General features: G+C 33.4%; 1 protein-coding gene across 4 annotated transcripts in view; it reads right to left on the bottom strand.

Moving 5' to 3' along the window:
• Positions 1 to 15135, bottom strand: part of LOC145276916 (peregrin-like) — a 334772-nt gene that overhangs the window by 104598 nt on the left and 215039 nt on the right. For all 4 annotated transcript variants that reach the window (XM_080128682.1, XM_080128599.1, XM_080128512.1 and 1 more), the window contains 2 exons: positions 7770 to 7898; positions 2190 to 2378 (listed from right to left, as the gene is read on the bottom strand). In XM_080128682.1, the coding sequence (XP_079984808.1) occupies positions 2190 to 2378; positions 7770 to 7898 (318 nt within the window). The remainder of the gene's footprint in view (positions 1 to 2189; positions 2379 to 7769; positions 7899 to 15135) is intronic.

Here is a 15135-nt window from a genome sequence, read left to right on the forward strand (position 1 = left end):
GGGGGCGGTTCATTAGGAATTTGTTAACATTGGACTTGAAGACAACCAAGTTGTAGTCCGGAGGGAAGCAGGCAGACGGAACAGAGTTCCACAGGCATGCAGTTCTAAGAAAGAAGCTTTGTTCATGGAATCTGCGTTTTGATTTAGGCACAGATATAGAGTGGGGGAAATTTTTCACAGTAGATTCAGCTAGACGGGTGTTTTTCGTGAAAGATTGGCGAGGGGGGACCAGAGATTGGAGTTCAGACGAGCATCTGCCATGGAAATAACGATAAAACAAGGACAGGCTCGCAACGTCTCTTCTGTGGGAGAGAGGTTGCAGGGTAGAGAAAAGGGCATCCCCCACTAAGCCACAAAGTCTATTTTGTACTCTGTCAAGGCAGGATAGGCTGTCCTTAGCAGCTCCCGCCCAGATATGGCAACAGTACTCCATCCTTGGACGTACTTGGCTTTTATATAGATAGAGAATTGCATCAGTAGTGAGATATCTTCTGGAGCGGTAGAAGGATCCCACCATCTTTCCAGCGACCTTGGCAACAGACTTGATGTACGTGTTCCATTTCAGATCAGGAGTAAAGGTCAAACCCAGAAGCTTGTCAAAACACGGGGGCTCACCCAGATGGGAGCCATCCATCACAATTGATGCCAGATGGGGATCAGAGCGTTGATGATGTAAGGATAGGAGTTTGGTTTTGGATGCATTAAAGGTAACCAGCCACATCTTCCCCCACTGAACCACGCGCTCGAGATCAGAGGAGAGAGAATCAGAGAGAACTTTGTCATTTACAGCCTTTGATGTGTTGCCATAGATGGTCGTGTCATCAGCATAGATGTCAACGAATGATTTAAGTATGTGTTTAGGGAGGTCATTGATGTAGATCAGGAAGAGAGTTGGGCCCAGGATTGACCCCTGAGGGACTCCAACATTTATATTGCAGGCCTCCGATTTTTGTCCATCTACCACTACTCTTATGAGCCTATCGGAGAGAAATGATTTAATGATTGAGAAAACATTTCCAGTTATACCGTAGCTGGAAATCTTGTGAAGTAGACCCTTATGCCATACCTTGTCGAAGGTCTTTGATATGTCGAGAGCAATTGCCCTAGAAAGGAAGCCTTTGTCAAGAGATTCACTAATCCTATGTAATATAACCGTCAGCACATCTGCGGTAGATCTTGCAGAGCGGAAGCCATATTGTGTGTCACTAAGAAGGTTATTCCTGCTGAGGTGGTTGACTATTTCTCTATTTAATATGGATTCCAGCAACTTACTCATAACACACAGGAGACTTATTGGTCTGTATTGAGAGGGAGATGACTTATCACCTGAATTCTTAAATACAGGGCAAACTTACAAGTGAACTTCAGAAAATGACCACCAAGTTGAATGATCTTTCCTTTTAACATAAGAGGATAGAAAAGATCAACTGCTACATCCAACATCATGTCAACCCTGTCTTCACGAGAGCGATTGGAACTGTGTCACAGGACCTTCGTTGATGTTCGAGCCCAACCACCTAAAACTACACGTCATGTGCCTTTTTGTTAACTATGGGTTACTTGGTTATATTGGCAGCCATGACAAGGATACGACCCTGAAAAAATTGTCTGTCATACTTGTAGCCAGCAGTGTGGACACTTAGGACTACACCTGGGGGTCGCGTTTGGTCATAAGTGCTTATTGTCACTAATTCATAATAGCATTCTATGCATCAACTTTCACTGGTTGGGCCAAATGGGCAGCAGAGTATATGGAGAGACAAGTGTAAGCAAAAGATAATGTCAAAATTATGCCAATAATAGAAGTAAGCAATAAAAAAACATTTTTGTTTGGTTTGTTTTTCATTTGTGAACACGCCTGCGGAAGAAAATACCTTGGGAAATGCCGAAATAATTCATCAACAGAAGAAAAATAAGAGTTTTTTTGTCTTATGTAATGTTGTATCCTCAACAAAGATATTGGCTCTACAAGACATCACAAGTTATGAATTTCAGAAACTGCACCGATTTTCGCATGTCAACTTGTCTCTCAAAAGAATTAAGAAGGTTAAGATGTTACAATGATGACAAAGACAATTGCCCAAAGAGCATTCTGGAAGCGACAAAGGATTGTGGGATAAGTTTGATTTAAAAAAAAAAAAAAAAGAAAAAAAAAAGTAGTTTACCAAATCATTATACAAGCAACTTACCTGATCTCGAAGTCGTACAGCAGTTCTGTAGAAAACAGTATCTTTCGCATTATATGTCAAGCAGTTTTTTATCATAAGTTCAAAGTCTACTTGAAATTCATCGATGGTCTTATAAAGATGACCATCGATTTTCTTCCTAATTGTTGCAAAATCCATTGGATGCTCAATATATTCCAAGTAATCTGGCACCTGGAATTAAAACAAATATTCAGAGATTTGCAAAGTTTTGAGACGAGGATTAACAACATACATTATTCAGACTACTATTCTTGATTATTACTTTTATATTTTAATCAGGATTTAAAAGATTAAATGGAAAATTACACACAAGTTCAAAATGATGCACATCAAAACACTCAGCAGTTACAATGTTTGAAAAGTTGGAAAAATAATGGCAAAGATGACAGTTACAATAAATGATCGATTTAAAAAAAAATGAGATTCTAAAGATGCACTTTTTATTTCTTTTTTTGTAAATTCCTTTGAACATTTTTTTTTCTACTGCAAAAAATATATAAATAAAAAAAATAAAAAATATTCAAAGGAATTTACAAAACAAACAAAAAAATAGTGCATCTTTAGAATCTCATTTTTTTAAATTGACCATTTATTGTAACTGCCACAATGTTTTTCGAATTCCTAGTCACCAGTATTGTAGCCTTGTAAGCCGTTCATAGTCAAAACAAACACTGGTATAATTAATAAAAAATGTATTAGCAAAAGCTTGTTACAAAACTACACATCATGATGGAGGGGGGGGGGGCTGCTACAAATTGCTACATTGTTGCCCAGATGCACCTATATTTATAGTTTCTTGTTGTTAATTTAATACCTGAAATGAATAGATACACCTTACCTCCATTTTTTCTTTTTATGGTAATGAAAGTATACTTCAATAACAAGAAGTTATTTGTGTGTTGGTCATTTTTAATTTTCACATATGATTACAAGTACATATTATTTGATTGAAATTTATTATTGAGATGAGTATAATTTATTAATTTATTTATTGTCCGCAATAAATAAATTAATGATTACAAGTGTTGCCATCTTTTCAGTCTGCTCATTATTTTAGCATTGAAAAATGTAGAAGCATTATGTGCTGCTGTAGTCTAATAAATGTTGACATGCAAGATGGCAACAACCGTAATAGTATCATGTGATAAACTTCTTAATCATGCTTCATGTCTTTTTACATGTCTCGTATCAGTTGCCTCCTTCAGTCTATTCATCAGAAATTGTACGTATGGTGATTATATTAGCAATACACATGAGAAAATTGAAATAGCTTAAAATGTTTCAATATTGGTATACATAGAAAGAGCTTGATGAGCTAAGAAAGAATCTTTTTACATTTTTAAAATCTGATTTAAATTAAGGAAGTTATGACTATTTTTGTGCCTCACACGTTTGGATATTTTTCCCTCTTTAAGACCATATGTGTTTCGTCACATTTTTTACACTACTTTTTCAGTAAAAATGTCATATCTTTGTTAAAACACAAAACTAAGCAATGAAATTTACCATATAAGTGTATTTTTGTACAAGGAATCAGAATATGCAACTAAAAATCTCCAAAGTTCCATGGTTTCCAAATAATCTGCAGTAAATGTGCATAAATATGCTGCAATTCCTTAAAAATGCCATGTATCCATAAACAGAAAAGAAGTTGGAGAACTCATAGTTGAATTGTAATGTGCTTTATGTACAAAAAACTTAAATCTAAACATAGGACCATTTAAAAATGAATATATTGCAATATTTCTTTGGTATTATTGTAGATTAACACCTTCTGTTTAACCCCACTCAACTCCTTCTGACCACCCCTCCAAAATGTGATTCTACCTTTTTAGGAAATTATGTATAAAATGCCATGAAAAACTTTAATGAAAGATAAACAAATTATTTTAAAATTAAATGTAAAATAATTTCCTATTACAGGTCATTCTAGCATTTTAGGGCAGTTAACTGTTTTTTTTTTTTTACGGGAGATAAATCCTGTAAGCTTTTTGTTTTATTTTTTTTAGATGATTATGTGTGGTTTTAAGAGAGTTTCTATGCAATGAGAATATGGGGAGGGTTACCATTTGGACTTTGAATTAATTGTAGGGCTAAGGAAAATTATGTGTGAACATACTGAAGACTTGACAGAAACAAAAACAATATTGGGGGGAGGGGTTAGTTTCACAAAAATTTAATGTAAAATAATTCACCATTTCCAGGCTATTAACCAATTTATTTTTTATGTGCATTTTTTTTTAAGGAAGGATCTATTTTTTGTTTGTTTGTTTGTTTTAGACGCTTGTATGTGGCTTACAGAGGTATTTTGTTTGGGGGTGGGGGGTGGGGGCTTGCCACTCGAACTTACTGTTATTGTTAGGGTTAAAGAGTGTTTTAGAAAGTCATTCATATATATATATATATATATATATATATATATATATGTGTGTGTGTATTCGACAGGTAAATAAGTCAGCAAATGTTATATTTAGTTTTAATTTAATAAGAAACTGCATTACGAAATTTCGAAGAAAATTCCATAAATTTGTTGATTTTCGAGGTTGAAGGAGTTTATTCCATAGGCCATTTATACTATGCTGGAGCAGGTGGTAAAAATACGTTTCGCTTAATAAGTAGAAAAAAAAATAACGGGGTTTGTATTACTGTACACACAGATTCGAAAAAGTTATCATAAAGCAAATACATAATAAATAAGTTATCAAAGGCAAGATAAGTTACTTTTCTACCTAACTGGATATGTTTTTAGTGTTTTTATTTAATGTAACATGTTTATTCAGCTCAAAAAACATACAGTGCTTACCGATGTATTGGAAAGTTAAAAATGGCGGCCGACTATCTCTTTCACACGGTAAGTTTGGGAAAATGAGTTAAAAATAAAAAAATACACAAAATACTGTTAAAAACCCGCCGAATATATATCCGCTTATGTCACGGTAACATATATTGAGCGAGTTTCTAACAGTATTTTGTCTGATTTTTTTTATTTATAACTCATTTTCCCAAACTTACTGCCTCAAAGAGAGAGAGAGAGTCAGCCGTCATTTTAAATTTTCGGATACATCGGTAAACACTGTTTTTCAAGCTGAATAAACATGTTACATTAAATATAAACACTAAAAAATTCTGGTTTAGTAGAAAAGTAACTTATCTTGCCTTTGATAACATTTATTTGTTATGTATTTGTTTTTTGACAACTTTTTCAAATCTATGTGTATAGTAATACAAACGAGATTTTCATACATTTGTTATATAGTGCCAGGATCCCTAGGTTGGGAACGGTCGTTGTTAGTTAGTTCCCGCTGCAACAAAACCAAGTAGCCGTCTTTTATTAATCGTCTATGTTGTTTAGTTTTCTGGTTGTTATGGTAACGGCTAAGACGGCATAGTTATTTCCCCCTTGACTGTGCATTTTTTCTCTCTCGGCTTTATTCAGCTGTCAACCGCTTATCAAAATAACGATTCCGACTAAAAGAGAATTAACATGCACACAAAGGTCAGACGTAACTCAGCATACCAAATCAAGACGTAAGACACGCTGGCTTTTTATATGAAAATATATTTTGTTTTGAAATTATTTTCTCGTTTTACATAGAGATTTTTGATAGTTCAAAATTTAACAGTGTGGCTTACTGTTCATTTCAGTGATGGAGAGGGGTGTGTGGAAACGTTATGCTCTCGCCAACGCACGTTTCCTATCGGCGGCTCTCTCTTCTCCTCTCTCTTCTGCTTCTCTCTCTTCTTCTCTGCCTCTCCTTCTCTGCTTTTTCTGCTGGACTCCAAAAATCACCTCTTATATTAGCATGTTTTTCGCTTGTTTTTTTTTTTCCACTCCACGCTATCTGTCGATCACACTGCTCGATAATAGAACACGCGTCTGTTGGTCACGTTTTGACAATTTTTCGCCGCCTCTTGACCTAGAGCCATCGTGACCGATTTCTCTTCAGCTGACCGACTATTGACTTTATTGATACACGTGAATTCATCTCTCATGCTAACTTTAAATACATTCCAGAGTTACAAGGAATGCCACGTTTCCTTGTTTTGAAAACAAAAAAATCGTCGTCCGATTTCTGTTTACGACGTAATCACTTTTTCGTTTCGACTGGTGGACAATCGATTATTCGATGTCCACCTTTTAAATCTTTTATTATCTTGTTTTAAAGAAGTTTTTTCTTTTCAGTTATGTATCGGATGGTTCCAGCCATCCATTACATAACACATTTTTGGATTTTGAAAAAACATTTGTGGCTGTTTGCAGTAAAACATTGTTTTAATTCGCTGTTCAAAACTAATGCAATGAATAAAAGTGCATGGAAGCTATATATCTACAAAAGTTTTTGTTTTTTTAATCATGTTTTTAAATTTGACCAGAAATGTGAGAAATTATAATGGATTCATAATGCCGCATTGACTGGGATTGTTGTTAATATACATTCTGAAAACCGAATAGTTCTAAACTAATGTTATTCTGATAACAAAATAGCTCTAATTAAACATATCAGAACATTTATATTCATATTTTCATGTTTTTCTTAATTCGTTCGTGAATAAAAATTAACGAACGCGAGTTGTTTATACTGTGCTATGACTAATACTACAGCTGTTGCTGCTACTAATACTAATTTAATTTGACCAAACTCGAGAAATAGAAACATTTTTTTTCGGGTAGGTCCTTTTAAATTATTATCAATTACCGCAGTCCTACTCAACATAGAATAATACTTTTAATTGATAAAGATAGCAAAAAGAATGATTTACTTACTAGTGAGTGTCCGATGAATTTTTTTTTTTCAAAATCATATATTCTCTTCATATTAAAGTCTTATTTTTAACACGACAAAAAAAGAAATGGTCAAAAATATTTCGGACACTTGACAGTATTCAGATTAACACCTCTTCTGATTGGTTCCCAAATTTCATGACAAAATTCTTCATACAATCATGGTACGGGCCTTTAGAAAACAGGGAGGGTCATTACAAAACCTTACCGAAAACGCCATTCACATTTTTATCACTTTATTTGCTTAAAACTCTTAAAATATATAATGTACATTCATATTTATTAATTCATTTGAAAGTATATTCATTTCCGAACAAAACAGTAGTAATTTGAAGATTTGAAGTGCTTTGATTTGAAAAATATGGCTATTTTATTAGAACTACTTTGAAATCTGTGATTATCCAAAACGTTTTTTTCGTCCATGTGTATTACTAATTATATCACAATCATGTAGAGATTAACAGTCAATTTCATGCAAAATTAACAATTGCCTGAGAAAAATGGCAGGTCCAATTATTTTGTAACAAAGGTTTACCAAAATGTTATACCTTACTGGGGAATGCTGATATGGCTTTCATCATGAAAGCTGTCCAGAGTTCCCTCCCTTGAGGAGAAGCTTAATTCCTCATTCTAATCTAGCTCTGTATCTAACTGTCATGGTTGAGAAGCATGTCAACAAACTTATGAAGCAATAGATGTGTTTTGGAGATATTACAAAACCCAAAATGATATGCTGTAACATAAACTAAGCCTACATAATGTGTCAATCAATAACTCACCTCATTGAGAGAGACAGGTTCCGAAAAGATGTTTCCCGCATCTTTCTCTTGGAGTTGGTCCAGAACATGTCGGAGGAAAACAACAAATGGCTGGAGTTGCATATCCGTTGCTAACTGATGAACTCTGATCTGGAAAAAAAACAAAAATCAAACATAAATCAAGATTTAATTCCACAAAAATTAGCAAATAATTTTTGTTTTTATTTTTAACAGCAAAACTCATATCCCAGTGTTGCCCAGGAAAATTGAGGAAACTAAGAATTCCAACCTCAAAACTAAATTCACTAGAAAAACAATACTCTCTTCATTTAAAAGGTTCAGCCTTTATCTGCAATAAAAAAAAATACATAATTGTAAATAGAACTGTTAGGCTGACTGGGATAGCTTCCGTGTATTCATATCTGATCTACCCCTGCATTTCATATTGAAAAATGATGTGTCCTCTATAGTGTCAGACCTGACCAAATGGTTAATTGTAGGCGTAGACAGATTCATACCATCCAAAAAATTCCAACAAAAACCTAACAGTCAGACATGGTTCTCCCCAGAACGTGCTGCTGCCATCACGCACAGAAATCACTTTTTCAATAGCTACCAACGTAATAGATGTACTGAGACTAAAGCTGCTTTCAGGACTGCCAGCAACCACTGTAAAAGAGTAATAAAAAATGCAAGAGAGCTATATGCTCAGTCCGTTAAATCCAAAGCAGCTGAGCAGCGGCTTGGTTCCTAACCATTTTGGCAAATTGCAAACAGAAGCATGCGTTCTATCTCAACCATCATCAATGGACCTGAGGTCATCTCGCCAGCATCAGACAAGGCCAAACTATTTGCCAAGAACTTTGCAGCTAATTCTACCCTAAGCGATGAAGGCCATCAACTCCCCGTATTTCCTCCTATAACAGACAACACGCTAGGTAACATACAAATATCTGTGCGTGATGTCGCCAAGCTAATCAAGAACCTTGATTCCAGTAAAGCAACTGGCCCTGATGGCATCCCAATTATAGTATTGAAAAAGCTTCAATCAGAACTCGCCCCCATACTTACGAAACTGTTTAAGCGCTGCCTTAAGGAGAAGTGCTTTCCAACAGCCTGGAAAACCTCATCAGTATACCCTGTATTTAAGAATTCAGGTGATAAGTCATCTCCCTCTCAGTAGAGACCAATAAGTCTCCTGTGCGTCATGAGTAAGTTGCTGGAACCCATATTAAATAGGGAAGTAGTCAACCACCACAGCAGAAATAACCTTCTTAGTGACATGCAATATGGTTTCTGTTCTGCTAGATCTACAGCAGATGTGCTAATGGTTATTTCTCATAGGATTAGTGAATCTCTTAATGGAGGCTCCTTTTCTAGGGCAATTGCTCTTGACATATTAAAGGCCTTTGATAGGGTATGGCATAAGGGCTTACTTCACAAGATTTCCAGCTACGGTATAACTGGAAATGTTTTCTCAATTATTAAATCATTTCTTTCTGATAGGCTCATAAGAGTAGTGGTTGATGGGCAGAAATCAGAGGCCCAGACTATTAATGCTGAAGTCCTTCAGGGGTCCATACTGGGTCCAACTCTCTTCCTGATCTACATCAATGATCTCCCAAAACACATACTTAAATCAATCGTTGACATCTATGTTGATGACAAGACCATCTTTGGCAACACATCAAAGGCCGTAAATGACAAAGTTCTCTCTGATTCTCTCTCCTCTGATCTTGAGCATGAGGTACAGTGGGGGTAGAGGTGGCTGGTTACTTTTAATGCATCTAAAATCAAGCTCCTATCTTTACATCATCAACGCTCTGATTCCCATTTGGCATCAATTGAAATGGATGGCTCTTGTCTTGGGGAGGCTCCATGTTTTGACAAGCTTCTGGGTTTGACCTTTACTCCTGATCTGAAATGGAACATGTACATCAAGTTTGTTGCCAAGGTCACTGGGAAAATGGTGGGATCCTTCTACCGCTTCAGAAGATATCTCACTACTGATGCAATTCTCTACCTATATAAAAGCCAAGTACGTCCAAGGATGGAATACTGCTGCCACATCTGGGCTGGAGCTGCTAAAAATAGCCTATCCTGCCTTGACAGAGTACAAAATAGACTTTGTGGCTTAGTGGGGGATGCCCTTTTCTCTTCCCTGCAATCTCTCTCCCACAGAAGAGACGTTGCAAGCCCGTCTTTGTCTTATCGTTATTTCCATGGCAAGTGCTCGTCTGAGCTCCAATCTCTGGCCCCCTCTCGCCAATTTTTTACGAAAAACACCAGTCTAGCTGAACCTACTGTCAGTAATTTTTCCCATTCTTTATCTGTGCCTAAATCAAAACGTAGATTCCATGAACAAAGCTTCTTTCTTATAAAGTGCATGCCTGTGGAACTCTCTTCCGTTTGCCTGTTCCCCACCTGACAACTTGGATGTCTTCAAGTTCAACATAAACAAATTCCTGATGAATCGCCCCCTTAAGTAAAACACTTTATCAAATCTCCAATACTAACGATTACTACAATACTATCCCATTGATTACTGTGCACGCAATAACCCTTATCCCCGAATGGCTTCCAGGCCTTAATAAGTGGTGACCTCCATGTAAAAAAAACAAAAAAAAGGACAAAACGAGTCATTGAATTAAAAAAATAGTTAAGAGGTTCTTTTGCAAAGCAATATCAAAATTAAACTTACATGATTAGTACATTCTAAAACTATTGCTGTTTTATTTTGAATATGAATTTAACATTTAAATTTTATTGTTAATGCAATAAATGGCCAAACACAAGAGTTTGCCAGCTTAGAATTGAAAAGTTATTCTTTCTCTTCTTCGTTCGCATTTAGGTCTTAGACAAGTAGTTCCATTAAAGAAAAATTAATGAGAAGAGGATGCTAGCTCAGAACACTAGTCAAATGATCAGGGTATATAAACATTCCTGAACTTGTGGGTGTGTGCAAATAGGGGTTACATTAGCACCCCCGCCCCCCAACCGGATTGATTAATATAAAAGACTAGCCGGTTGTAAAATATGCTTAAATATATTTTAATCCGTGTAGATTTCATATATATTATTACAAACCTAATTCTCTATTTAATATTATATTGTACTTATTATATAATACTGATTTTAAAAGTTTTAAAAAATGACTTAAATGCCATCAACTAGTATTGAAACTAGTGTTGGGACGATTCCTAATTTTTATACGATTCCGATTCCAGGAAAATATTGATTAACGATTCCGATACCAAGTACGATTCCGATTCCTAGGGAATTATTGTTTTGAAATATACCAGGTAGTTTTATACTTATGGTCGGTAGTTTCCAAATATGTTCCCTAACTTTGGAAGAGATATTTTATGTCTACACCATCGTGTTTTGGTTTAAATAAAATTATTATATAGTAAACTAAACGGAAAAATTAGCAAAATTTATTTTAGAGAAAATTTATTTTACTTAATTGGAATACAGAAAAAAAACAAAGAAAATAGAATTTATCCTTCAGAGCAAAAACAAATAAAATAGAATTTATATAACAGAACAAAAACAAGAAAATTAGAGAATAAATTAACACGATTCATTATTTTGGTCCTCATAATTTACAGATTTAATGAATTAAATAAAAAAAAATATAGCGGAAGAGAAAGAAAATATATACTAATTAAATATAAAAAAAGATAAATATTTAATTTAATAATTTATAAATGAACGTGCGTAATGAAAAAAAAACAATATACCACGTGACATGGCGCTGTAGATACAAAATAACCCTTCCAAAGTTAATGACCATATATGAGAAATACCATTAATCGAAAGTTTTTGTTTTATACCAAAAGGTAGGTATAGCGAAAAGTTACAAGTAAAGGAATTTCAAAAACGATTTTTTGTTTGGCTATTGATAGTTGTATTTGTGATGGCGGTTCTTCAGACCTCCATAATTCACAAGGAGTAGTTAACACCTATTGTTTTTTCTTACTTTTTCATTACTTTTACACGTTGTTTCTAACGTGAAGAATAAGTTTAGCCAAACTAATTTTGAAATAGGGTATATCAAAGGAACACATATAAAAATGATACCACTATAAAAACAAATGAAATACTAGATAAAATTGAGCAAAAATAATTACCAAAATTACAGAAAAAGATAAAACAAAACAAAAAATGGTGAAGTTTGTTGAGTGAAATGAATTATTGAAAGAAAATTAATTGAACTAATAGAAATGTTAAATAAAAAAAATGTCACATTTCAATATTTTTTTAATAATTAAATTCTCAGGGTTGTCGAAATTAAAAATTAAGTGATTTTTTTTTAATTAGACTTATTTCGAAGCTTGTTACCTTGAAAAATACATTTTAAACCCTGTTTTTTTTTTATAAATAAATTGAAAAAAAAAAACAAAATTAAAAAAATTTACTTGGTAATTGAAACTTTAAAAACATTAAACATTGAAAAATTACTTATCTCACAAATTAACGTCCAATAAAGTAGATCCAGTCTTCATACAGGAATTCGGTTATAATAAATATATCTTTCCCAATCTTAAAAATTAAATCTTTTTTTTTTTTTTTTTTTTTTTTTTTTTGGAGAGAGAGTGCTTTAAAATCGCCGGGGAATGCCGCCTAAAATTTTAAAGAAGTAAATTTTAGGAGTTTAGTGCCTTTCAAAGACGTTTATCATAATTTATTATCATCCTTTAATTTCCTTTTTTCCTCCCCCACACCTTTCCATGTGGTTCAGTAGTTAACCAGTGCTCCTGTTGCTGTCAGTCAGCTATCTTTACCTAAGTTTTAATTTCTAGTTAAAAGAATGTTTCATGAATAGAATCAGCATTTTTTTAAATTATTTTTTTAGTTGTATATATTGTATTTACTCTTTGAAGTTAAGGAGGGTTAAAAAAATTGGTGACTTAGGCAAAAAAAAAAAAAAAAAAAGACACTGCGATTTCGACCCTCACTAATAAAACTGCTCTGAGTGACTAGTTGGTAATTTTTTGTTCCTTTTCTTTTTTATTTTGCTCCTCCAATTCATTTGGATGCTTCATAGTTAAATGTTTTAACATGTTGGTTGTGGTCATGTTAGATGGTTTTGTTCCTCGCGATATTTTAATTTGACAGACTTTGCAAATAGCTTTCAACTCATGATCTTCATCAACTTCAAAAAGTTTCCATGCAAGACTTTTTTTGGACTTTGAGGCCATATTAGAAAATTCAGTTTATCTGTAAACAAATAAATTACTATTAAATTTTGTTTTAAAGCTAGTCACTTATTTGGATAATTAATTGAAAATAATCCGCTAAAAAAGACAAAAAGAAAAAAATATAAAGGGATGGAGCGGTAAATTGTACCAACCAGTAGTTAACAAAAAAAAAAAAAAACTTATAGAATTTAATTTTTGAAACCAATGTATAAAAGTTTACATAATGAAATACAAATATGCATTTCTTTTGAATTTTTTTTTTTTTTTGGTAGACTGTGTTCAATTCACACATGGTTGATGCGGTTCAATATTGCTAAACTATAAGTCTTAAGTAAAATTCTATTTATAAATACTTTTTAAAATGAAATTATTTAATTAATCGTAAATATTATTTAGACATAAAAATTAATTGATTACAACACCTTTTAAAAAATATATATTAATTTCTTTTTCGTTCGGCAAAAAACTGCGTCAAACACCTTTTTTTTTAATTTTCAATTTAAAATTCTAGAAAAAAGATTATATTATTCTGCTTTTAATATAATCAAATTCAGGGTTTTATCTTTCTGGACAAAAAAATTTAAAAAATGGATTTTATTTCAATGAAATGTAAAATTGACTGAATTGAATTAATTACCCTTAAATTAACGAAGGGGTTATTTAATAACTTTAGGTTTGGAAGAGATAGGTATGGGGTCGGTTTTTTTGAAACTTCAAAAGAAGCTGACTACTGTCCAAATTTTGCGAAATAATACAACGTGATCAATTTCATTTTAGAGATATTTCTTTCAAAAGCCTTCTTTTAAAAAAAGAAAAAAAAAGTATATTGTTCTATTAAACCTTTTACTGTTTAAATAATTTGACTTTGCTCATTTTAAGAAAATATAAGTTGAAAAAGCATTTTCATTCACTATTAGAAGATTTGTCAGTAAAAAAAACAGTCGCCAAAAAGATAAGCGTTTTTTTTTTTTTTTTTACTCGCAATGTAGAGCCCTGCATACTTCTTTTCAAGTTAACTCTTTTGTAGTTTTGATCACAATAGATCTGATTGAATGAACCTAGTAAGAGAGGGAGCACTAAGCATTGCCCTGTTAATAATAAATTTCTTTGGTTTCTTTTTATAACATGCTACATTTCTCTCTTGCAGTTAGAAATATCAGGAATTTGTTTTCTTTTTTTCAACATCAAACTAAAAGAATGGTAATGAAGGAATCAGAAAATTAAGGTATTTTTTAACAATGCGATTCCGATGCCTCCCAAAATACACGATTTTTACGATTAACGATTCTGATTAATCGTCCCACCACTAATTGAAACTGAAACATTTAGTGCTTCAGCCACGTTCCCTACTGCTGGAGCTATTAAGAGATAGATAAGAAAGATATAAAATTAAACCAATTCAAGTTATGAATAAATTTGCGTATGTTCAAAAGTAATAGAAATATGTCCATAAGTTTAAATGAACATTTTGCATTTCAACTTGCCAACATATTTTTATATGCGTTGTTCATCCATCCAAACAAAGATTTCACTGGTTATGAACCACCCTTGGAGCATGATTACTACTTCCTGTTAATTTCAGTGTTATGTGAATAGTAATTTTTTGATATTTGTCGTATGAAAGGTTCGAATTTCAAAACGATACTGATCTTATGAAAATCCGTTGCCTCTGTCGAAAGTTTTAGGCAGACATGCAAACATACGTTTATATATTGGTAACTAAAAATTTTCGACCCAAACCGATGAAAAAGCTTGCCCTATCTCTGAATACACTTTATGTAAAATTTCAAATGTTTAGACCAGAAATTGTCTGAGTAATTTGGTAGAGACCGCAGGTCAAATTTTTTTTTAACTTTGACCCCTATTCTGGCCCCTTAAAATTTATTGTTTTGAGCTCAAATCAAGTTATTAAGTTAGATACATGTTCAAGGAACCTATATCTAAAATTTCAAGTGTTTAGAACCAAAATTTTTGGAGGAGTTTGGTAGAATTCTCAAAGGTCAAATCGTTGAACTTTGACCTCTTAACAGCCAAACTTTTGGCCAAAAACCGATCACATAGATTTTCCCAAATCTCAGTACCCTGTATATCAAATTTCGAATCTGTAGACTAAAAATTGACAGAGGTATTGCGTAGGAAAACGTATACACACACACACACACACACACAGACATACAGACACG

The sequence above is a fragment of the Euprymna scolopes genome, chromosome 1 (genome assembly GCF_053919585.1).
Source record: "Euprymna scolopes isolate OS-2025 chromosome 1, ASM5391958v1, whole genome shotgun sequence".
Classification (NCBI taxonomy): Eukaryota; Metazoa; Mollusca; class Cephalopoda; order Sepiida; family Sepiolidae; genus Euprymna; species Euprymna scolopes.